Raw genomic sequence first — 10,861 nt, 5'->3', positions numbered from 1 at the left:
TCTTCAGCGATGACTTCATGTTTCTTACAAACTTGAAAACCAAGGCGGCAACTCTTAGCAGTCTCTGCAGATCACTAAAGTCTTCCGCTCTCATGATCTGCGCTATACCACAAGGTTCAGTTCCTGCAAGAGATAAGGATGAGGTTTGGCACTTCACTTTCTCCTCAGCTCTCACTTCTACGAAACATTCTTCAGGGATGTGTGTACTGTTGAACACACTCTTGAGGTCTTCTGTAAAGCATGTTAACCACTTGGGACCTTCCTTCCAAAGCGGACACCTTGACAGCTCCACGGGACTCAATCCTCTCGAGGGGATATCGGCTGGGTTATCCTTTCCGTTACAGTACTGCCATCTACTTGCTGGAACAAGGTTCCTGATCTCATTTACTCGGTTTCGGACGAATTGCTTCCACTCTCTTTCCTCGCCCTTAATCCAAAACAATGTTACTCTCGAGTCAGTCCAACAGGTCATGCTCTAAAGCTTCCTTAACATGTGTGATAAGTCTCGCTAATGCCAAGGCGGCAAGAAGCTCTAGTCTTGGAATAGTTAATTCCTTCACAGGGGCAACTCTGGACTTGGAGGCAACCAACTTGACATAGCCTCCAACGGTCGTTGTCATCTGCAGATAGATGACTGCAGCATAGGCTTTACTGGATGCATCGCCAATCCCATGAAGACTACAACTGACAACCTTGTCTTGAATTCCTTGGAAATAGCACTTTCTAACCCATTTAGCAGCTTGCGCCACATCTTCAACAAATTGTCATTCAGGGGGTCATCCCAACCAATTTTCGTTTTGCAAAGTTCCTGGAAGAACAACTTCAACTCTAAGATGATTGGTGAAAGGAATGCAAAGGAATCATAGAACTTCGCAGCAACACTAACAACATTTCTCTTGGTGGGTTGAATACATCCTTCAAGGGGTTCCAGCATACTCCAAGCACCTTTTGTTCCGACCTGCCGATATCTTCTACTCCACCACCTCTTAGGATAAGTCTTGTCCTCTTCTGAAACAACATGCCCTTCCAGAAGAGCTTGGGATGACTGTTAATGCCCAAGTTCAACACTAGACGTATCGGCATTAGACTTTCTGCTTTCATTACACTGGATTCTGTTTGTTAGTTCAGGGGAATTTGACACAAACTTCCTTAGGTTGAATCCTCCCTCAGCAAACCTCAGCTTGGACTTCAGATATAGTTCATAAGCCGCGTCGACCTCGGAGGCTCCAGACCTTAGGTCATCGACATAAATCGAGCAAAGAAATTTCTCCACAAATACAGGATGGGCTTCCTTGTAATGTTCAATGTGATGCTTGGTTGTGGCATGTAGCAGGAAAGGACTGGATGAGACCCCAAATGCAACGCGAGTGAACCTCAGAATCACAATTTCTGGCGAGAACTTGTCTATGTCATCCACCCATAGGAATCTTAAGACGTCTCGGTCTTCCTCTGTAATTCCCACCATCAGAAACATTTTTTCCACATCACCAGTCAAGGCCACTTGATTAACGCGGAATCTCAAAAGTACATAAAATATGTTCTCTGCAAGGGATGGACCAGTGTACACGCAATCATTCAAGGCTACACCATCAGATTTCGCGGAAGCATCGTACACAACTCTAACCTTGGTTGTTGACTTGTCGGTCTTTGTGACTGCATGATGCGGTATATAGTGAACCCTACCAACTCCTCCTTCGCTAGGTTTCTCCACAACTTCAACTATGCCTCTTTGTAGCTGTTCCTTTATTACAGAATTATATTCCTTCAGGACTTCAGGCTCTTGGCGAAGACGTTTAAGAAGGTTCTCTAGGCGCTTCCTGATTAGCTCATAGTTGCCTGGAAGACTGGGATGTGGTGTTTTCCAGGGCAGATGGACCTCATATCTGTTATTCTTAAAGGATATCTGCTCGTGGAAATGTCCAATGTCCTTGGTCTAATGCCAAGTGATTCTAGTTCCCAGAATGTCTTTAAATTTTCATCGAGGGTCTCGTTAGTAACATCAACAGGGTTTACTCCACTCTTTAGAACATGTGTTGTGACGAAATTACTTTGGTACCTGTCAACTTGTATTCCCTCTGGAATTGGACCTGACAACACCCATCCAAGTTTGGTTTCAATAGCAGTGGGGCCATGCTCCCCCCTATCACCCTGCCAGACATATGACTCCAATACTGGTCTGATCCAACCATAATATCAACCTCAACATTATCTTCACCAGCACCATAATTCGCAAGTTCGAGTCCCGTATATAGCATATGTGAGGGTAGCTTCTGCAATAGATTGGCTCTGCAGAGGATCGCAAATGATGGGAACCACAAAGGCAGATAGTTCTACACCTTCCCCATGACCAGTGGCAACACAGAGTCGAACAACATCCACACACTGCCTGTTCTCCTTCGTTGAGCCAAATGTCTTGATGGATATCCTTTGACTGCTTTCAGCTGGTAAATTCAGATGCCCTCTTAGCCTTGCACTCACACAGGTTTATTGAATTCCACTATCCAGGATGTCGGGCTTTCGCTTTGACTGCTGAGTTTCCTGGCTTGTAGGTTAGTGCATTGGCTGTTTGAAGAAGGACTAGAGTAGAGGCACTGACGTATAAGGCTGTGAGGTTCTGTCTTGAATTCCTCGAACGGTTCTGGGTCTGTTCCTGTGTGGGTGCGGCTCTTGAGGAATTTACGCCAGAGTTGGGGCCACCTTTATTACTGCCTGAGGGACAATAGTTCCCCGGTTGCTTCTGAGGATGTTCTTGCTTGGGTGTTGTTCTTGAAATATTGGTACCATTGTTGCCATTGGATGGACAAATGCTGATATGGTGTTTACCCTAACACTTGAAACATTCATGCTTTGAAGGACAGTTTTTGCTGAGATGGTCCTTTCTGAGGCAAACAAAACATCTTCCTTGTTTGATGAGAATATCCTTGCGGGCAGCAGGATTGGTTACCATTTTGCAGGAGTTAGAGGGATGGCTCTGCTTACAATACGTACAAGTGGGTCCTGAGTGTTTCGTAAATAAGGCAGATGTAGTTGAACGCATCTGGAAGTTTGGAAATGCCTGACCTTCAGCTGATAACTGTGACTCATCATGAAGGACTGCACGCTCTCTGGCTTCCAACTCGTTTTCTAATACACCCATAATAGTATCGAGTTGCCATTCTTGATCCTTTATTTCTCTACTAATAATCAATCGCAGCTCCTGAGGCAGCTTGTTCATAATAATCGATGATAGTAAACTTCCATAGGAGCCTGAAGGGCGTCCTAGGGACTTAAGACTTCTTACATGAGACTCTAAAGTGTCATACAGTTCCCTGAGCTTTCTTGGCTTTACTGGGCTGACATTAAAAAGAATATCCATGTGGCGATTTATAATCTGTTGTTTGTTTCCAAACCACTTCTTAAGGATTGCAATTGCTTCTTCGTAATTGGATGCGGGGAGAGACAGACCGGAAATGGCATCAAGAGCTGGTTTCATGAGAAGTGAGTTCAAATCATTGAACTTGTCAATAGGAGCCAATTTAGGATTCTTGTGGATAGAGGATTCAAAGGCATCCCAAAAGGTGGGCCATGTACTAACTTCCCCATCAAACTTTTTCACGTGCAGTTTTGGTATTTAACTCGAGGGCCTGTTTCTTGTATGGATGAACTGGCAGCAGGATTACTATTAGGAAGTTGGGCAGAATGATTTGAGAGTTCCAAATTTCCAAGACCAACTTCTGTAGCTACATTAAGCCTTATTGGCGATTCAACAGAGTCAGTTGAGGGTTTAACATCACTAGAATCAGCAGATACAGAAGGGCTTACCGGTGTCTTGTGTTTTGGCGCGTCCACGTTCTTCGTTGGGGGCTCGAAGCTTCCAGAAAATCTTCGATCATTGTAATTGTGAGTTGAATCAATTCATTTACAATATCTGCTTCGCGGATTTCGTCTTCAATTTCCTCCTCTTTCACATTTGACAGGATTTCTTCGTCTAAAACCTTCAGGGTTCCCAATTTGGCGCGCAGAGATTCCCTTTGCTGACGAAGCTTCGACACATGCAGTGTTGGCGCTTGTTTGTACTTGTCCAAGTTAACATCGACGATCAGGGCACCCAATTGCTCGTTAACTTCATGGGCGATGCCCTTTTCCTTCAAAGTTTCGAATCCCTTTGGGTGGCATCACTTGATAGGTAGTCGAGTCGAAGAATGAAGAAATATCCAGAGCACGTGAGTGTGAACAAGAATTGACCGGTTCAAGAATTATAAACACAAGGAGTATCACCACAGGAACAATCCGGCTCGAAGTGACCATGTATGAGAAGGTAACGCTATAGGGCGTTTCGCTGGATTCAGAGGCTCAAATCTTGAAGTTTCACATCGATTTAATATCAAAACGTGCACTACTCACTGTACATACAACAACTCGAACTCGAACGAACTACTAAACTCACATGATTCGCAAGACGTGCTACTCACGTGATCCGATGTCACGGGTAACACCATACTGTCCGTAAAACGTTCCTTGTTCTCACTAAGATAAGAACAAATCTCTCCCATTTTGTCAAGACTCCATCATTATTAGTCTTCTTGGGGGTTTTTTAGTGATTCGCTTTTTTGATGACTTTTTGGTGTTCTTACTACCCCTCCAGGGACGTAAGTTAGTAGCCTTTGGTTCTAAAATTCAAACAACAAATCAAGCCTAGACCTAGTTACACCTGTGTAACGGTAACAGTTTTTGGGACAAATTGCTTGGTCAATGAAATATCTTCTCTTCTCTTTCACCGGCCTTTATACTCTGTCTGCGTGGCTACTTCAATTTTAGAAAACGTATCAGTATCTGCGGGGGATAGTGAGGCTGGATATTCGAAGTCAATATTCTTTCCCAATGTTGATCCGTCTTCCACAAGGGGCACATTCTTAGCAGGAACCTTATCTGCAATACCAGTTTGCTTTCTTTTTCTTGGCTCTCTCTCTTTGTTCTCTGTGGATCTGATCTTTGGAGCAGGTATTCGAGGTTTACTCTCACAATCGTACCCTTTCAATTTATATACAAAGTTGGTGTAGGGCATTCAGACGTTCTGTAACCTCGTACAAAATGATTTGAACAGACATTCGTACTCATTGTAACCTTGAATTGGTCACGATTAATAGCTCTAGCCCACGATAAAACATCTTTGTTGTTCCTGGGCGAGTAAAATCTTAATATTCCAACGTGAGAAAGAACCTTTTGCTTTTCTGGGTACCTCGTCGCAACCCCACACAGCACAATGATCGCCACTAGGCATATTTTCAATATTATTTGCATATATGAGCTTAAAAATAAGCCAAAAGCCAGACTGTACACAGATAAATACAACTGAAAAGGCTTTATTAAGTAATTTCCTCCAGATTTATACCTAATTTTGTAATATTGCGAGATCATGACGCGATGTCAATTTCACAATGAACCTTGCGCAAGCATGAAAGTTTTTCATTACATTCTATCTCATATTTCACGGTTATTCAAATAAAAACTTACACTTGCCACGTATCAACATTGCCCACATCGATTTCTCATAAAATTGTGTCGAAAAACTCGTTGATCTCTCTCCAAAATCGTTTTTTGGACGTCGCAGTAAGTTTCCCCCATACATTTATAGTGACTTGCAATCTTGCAATCTTTGCCCCCTGGCGATCCCAGAACCCTTTGCGTATAACACAGGGAACCGATTAATGACAACCAAGAGCCATGGCTCTTGTGGCAACTCATTCATTATCATCATAACAGTCACAGCAACCTCTTGATTAACATGAGAATTTTTAACAATTAGCTATGTTCTTACATTATTTACTTTCTCCTAAAGAGAGACTCACGTTGGCAACGCTTTCCTTTGTAACCAGTATGGCAATGAGTGCTATCCGTATACTTCCTTCCCTTTTCATGAGAAATATCGACGCATGTCACCTTAAAGCATACAAAATGTTTTTTTAAAAGGTCCTTGGTTAGTATTTCTGCATTTTTAGGGTCAAAGTTCAAAGGTGCATTCGGCAATTCAATTGTTCAATTTAGCTATTCCAACCTTCAATCCAACAATTCAAACATTCAATTGGGTAATATTCGGCAAATCAATTCAATTAGGCCAAAGGCCGTTCCCTTTAATGATTGTTTAGGATTCTTTCTGTATTGGTAAAACATTGACCTGTGACTTGTGACGCCAACTGAATATTTGCGTTGCCGAATTGAATATTTGAATTGTCGAATTTAACATTTGAATTGTCGAATTGAAAGTTTGAATTGTCAAATTTAAAGTTTGAATGACGTGTTTGAATTTTGATATTAAAAAAAAACGCACCCAACCTCGTTCCCAGGGTCCTCTCTCTTCCTTCCTCGAGAGAGGACCCTGGGAACGAGGTTGAAACGCACCTTATTTACATCCCCGAGCCCCGGCCTGTGTGGCTTAGCTGTTATCAACCCCACTTCTCAACTCTGCGACCCGGGTTCAACCCTAGCCTCAGCCATGACGTTATACTTGCAGTTTCAGTCAATCTCAATCTGATACAGAGGGTTTTTCTCAGGGTTCTCCGGTTTTCCTCCCTCATCAAAATCAGCTCTCAATTACATTCACCTATTGCAGGATACCTTGGATCCTTCCCTTACATTGAATTAAATGAACAAAGTTACTGTTATTATATCAACTGACCTTAATCGAGCCATAGTAGTTGGACCCTTTCATCGCTTTAAAATCACTTTGTTTCATTTGCCGTGTTATGTTGTTCAATTCACAGACGCGTTTGTCCGCTTTACCAGTCGCGTGGTGGACATTGAATGACTGGCAGGTCTTGGTAGCGATACACTTCACCTGGCATTCAAACTCGTCACCAACAAGTATAGAACTTGTGTTATGACCAACCAACACGTGATCTAAAGCAATGAGAGATAAGAGAAACATACTGGATTGACAAGAAATAAGGTCCTTCAATCCCGCGATCCCGACCAAAATTTTCCCTTCATCTCGAAATCCCTAAAGTTTTTATCGGCCAATCCCGATACCGGTCATGACGTCACAGCATGATGTCCAGACCTCGTCGTCAATTACAACTAGAGTTGATTTGGAATACACTTTGTTAGTCTTTTCCACCAACCTTCATGATCCAATAGGCCTTTTTAAAACAAACGATCACATGGTACAAAATCCGTCATGCTGGACGGCAAGCTCATTATTATTCCCCCACTGGGACATTAAAACAAAGAGATCTGAACCATTCAAGCTTGGCTTGCCTTTGTTTTAATGTCCCAGTGGGGGAATAATAATGAGCTTGCCCTCCAGCATGGCGGATTTTGTACCTTATGATCGTTTGTCGCAAAAGGCCTATTGACCTTAATTTTAGCATTAGCAATCAAAGTTCTGAAACCGAAATGCTGCGGTTCATTGAACAAGCAAACAAACACCACCCGCCCACAATTATTTCGCGGCTGAAATTTCAGATGCAGAAATGACATTTCTGGATACAAACATTCACAAAGGTTCAAGAACAACCCAGTGCTTGATGTGGACACGCACTTCAAACCTACATAAACACTTCAAAACACGCACTTCTCCTCGTGACACCCATCATAAGTCAAAAAAGACTTCACTGATAAAAGGCGCGGCTCAGAGACTTCTCAGAGCAAACTCTTAAAAAATATTTGAAGAGCTCATTCAAAACATTAAATTATGCCAACGTGAAAGAAGTTATCCCGAGAATCTTGCTCATGCAAAAGACGCTCTCAGAGATGCAACTCAAAAACGGGACATTGGCAGGAAAGCAAGGTTACACAATTCGCCTTTGTCACACGGCGGCCATATTGTCCCGGGAGACCAAAAAAAGCTTTGTTTTACCACGCCAAGTCTCGCAGTGAAAACCATAGGGGTGAGGCTCTGCATTCTGAATTCCTGGATCTCGGGGCTTCAAAGTGACGATTTCCCGGATCCCGTTTCGTAATAACGCTAAATCCCGCGTCCCGTCCATAAATGCAATCCCGAATTCCGATCCCATATTTCTTTAGAATCCCGAATCCCGGGCTCTATAAAGGCCAAATCTCCGATCCCGAAAACCTTATTGGGGACCCTCAAGAAACGCATCGAGTTTTTTTTTTTTTTGAAAGAAACTCCGCGCAGCAATGGAAACTAGCAGATAATGTATAATGCACTTATTTACGCATGTTAAGGCACCTGGCTTCTTCAGTGTATCAATAAGACAACTAAATTGTTAATGTTAAAAACGTCTCTAAGTATTTTAGTTAATTGTCCTCACAGTTACGCTACAGCTTGCATTTCGTCTACCTTTATTTATACTACTAACGAAAACAAAATTAAATTAAATGAGCAATACTTCTTTCCTCTGTCCAAACCTGCGCGAAGCCAGTGATGTTCAATCCTTTTAGTTTGAATTTGAATTAATTAATTTTGGCAACATTTCACAATCGACACTGGTGTTAACGGATATTTACCTATTTCATTGCTTCATTTTACACTCGAGTGTTCCCTCAGCATCGGTAAAAGAATCAAGTCGCAACAGGGACAAAATAATAAGCTAGCAAAAATTAAGAACACTGACAGAACATTAGCTCTCTGTGAATGAGCTAAAAAAATTCATTTTTCGTGTGCAAAGGAAATACACGAAAGTTAATAACTTTTTCATCTCTCCTACACGGTATTTGGTCGATTAAACGCCGACCTCCAAGTCGATTAAACGCAGCACCTAATGAGACGAATGCAGCGTTTATTCGAGGCTTTTTTAGAAAAAACGAGTACACGTTAAATTCTCTGAACGTCGATCACAAGCCAGGCAATTACGCTTCTATCTCAGCAAAAAAGGCGAGACATTGCAACTTTAAACATGTCTCTGTTTTGAAATAATATTTACAAATCATCTACCGTAATTGATGTCAGTGAGTTAAGAAATATGAATTTTAAATAAACGCCGCATTGGACAAGATAAAAATTTAATAAACGCCGCCGCGTTTAATCGAACCTGGTAAATACGGTATTTCATATATCATTTCCCTTAATGCCATTCATTTACTTCATAACCCACATTTTGAGTGCACTCGAAGTAGTCAAAATAGTTTGCCTACTGTGACGTTTTCTTCGGCATTCTAAGCCTGAAGAGTCCTCTAAAATACCTTTTGTTTTCGCAATAATATTTAATTACCATTTAGGGGTGTAAAAAGGTTACGCGCAGCCTCGTTCCCAGGCCTTTAAGGCAGGGATTCACCTGAAAGCAGTTTTCACGCCGCTTAAAATCGGTTTAATGGCAATATCTTGTTCGCGTTTGAAGCACTACAAAAACCCTATGCTTAAAACACAAATCAATGTTTTGAGGTGTTTTTATCATTTTGTATTTTTAATGGTTTTATTTACTAGTAATAGGTACACGGAAATCAGAAAACTGAAAAGTTGGATAGTAGAGGTTGTAGTATTTACATATAAATGACGGAAAAATGGAACTGGAGCCCGACACTGAGTGTAAGATGATGACTGTAACGGTCCAATTTTCTTACATTTCTTTGCAAAATCGAGCAATTTGAAATCACTTTACTTGAAGATTATAGCCCGGACAAACAAGTAGGTTCAAGTTTTCAGTAATATTCAGGTTTACATAACAACAGTTTTCCGGTTGATTTAGTTTCGAACGCTCCTCGCGTAATTCGGTAAAAAACACTTAGAATAAAGGGCATACAGCGCGAAAACAAGTACGGTGACTCCATCTTTTTATTGCATTTTTTTTAATGTTCTGTGTATGAAGATCAATTGTGCCAAGTTTGAAAAAATCTGGATAGTAAGTCATTTTCAAGGAAATTACCTTAACCTGGCATTACTTGCTGAATACTTGGCTAAATTCTCCTCTAAATTAAAAAATATATACATCAATGAAAACTGAATGAAAACGAAGGCAGATAGGTAATAGCCCACATTTTGAGTTGACTCGAAGTATTAAAAGTAGGAAGGTTTTCCTAGTGACATTTCCTTCAGCGGCATTCTATAAATATGAAGAGTCCTCTAAAATACCCCCCTGTTTTCTTGATTTTTAATTACCATGGAGGGGTGTGAAAAGGTTCTGCGTTGAATGGCGTGTAAAAATAGGAGCTTGGCACAATGGTATCCCAACAGTTGCTTTTGCCTAGGATTATTTTATGAATACTCAGCTAAATTCTCCTCTAGACTAAAAAATAAATAAATTGAAAAAACGTAGGTAAAACGTCTGAAAACACAGTGTGAAATGTTAAGTTTTGTAACTTACTTTGTCGGGTCTCGAAAAATCTTCCGCAAAAGTCTTCCCTCATAGACACAAGCACAATTCCGATCAGACAGTAGAAGCAAGGAAATATCAGGCGAGTTAGCCACAGTGAGTGAGCCATGGCTTCATGAGAGCTGTTGCAGCTTTCCTTTAGTTAGCGAGTGAGGTTTACATTTGAACACGTATTAGTTTCGCTTTTTATATGTGATCTAACATGGCAGCTGCGGCATTCCCCCCCCCCCCCCTTCTCCCCCTCATGATCACCCTTGTGGATTGACAGTTATTGACCATTTCAGTCTTCCTGGGATTCGGACACGACGAGGGAAGGTTTTTGTGCGGAGTATTGCTGCTTATAAGCTAAGGGGAAAAAATCGGGATCGACATTTATTTGATTCTGGCTAACTGAAATAAAGTCTTTAAAAGATTGCTCAGCATTTTCACTCATTTGAATGTCGAAAGCGCCTTTATTGAATAAAGTTGTGTCAATAGTCAGTTGAATTTCCATTAGAAACACTATAATTTTTAGTGTTAATCCCTCGAGATGGTGTTTTCGCCCGAATGAGGAAGATGTTTCGGAAAGTTAAATGAAGATATCTGTTTTCCAGAAAACCTTGTCCGGCCTCACA

General features: G+C 41.4%; 1 protein-coding gene across 1 annotated transcript in view; it reads right to left on the bottom strand.

The window, feature by feature from the left end:
* The window catches only part of LOC137967891 (fibrinogen alpha chain-like), a 20,813-nt gene extending 10,388 nt beyond the window's left edge, over positions 1–10,425 (bottom strand). The window contains exons 1-3 of the mRNA XM_068814489.1: positions 10,239–10,425; positions 6,656–6,876; positions 5,829–5,919 (exon numbers count right to left, since the gene is read on the bottom strand). Of these exons, the coding sequence (XP_068670590.1) occupies positions 5,829–5,919; positions 6,656–6,876; positions 10,239–10,356 (430 nt within the window). The 5' untranslated portion in view covers positions 10,357–10,425. The remainder of the gene's footprint in view (positions 1–5,828; positions 5,920–6,655; positions 6,877–10,238) is intronic.
* Between the last annotated feature and the right edge of the window lie 436 nt (positions 10,426–10,861).

The sequence above is a fragment of the Montipora foliosa genome, chromosome 8 (assembly GCF_036669935.1).
Source record: "Montipora foliosa isolate CH-2021 chromosome 8, ASM3666993v2, whole genome shotgun sequence".
In the NCBI taxonomy this organism is placed as follows: domain Eukaryota; kingdom Metazoa; phylum Cnidaria; class Anthozoa; order Scleractinia; family Acroporidae; genus Montipora; species Montipora foliosa.
Note: the sequence above shows the minus strand (reverse complement) of the source record. Positions and strands in the feature narration are given on the sequence as shown.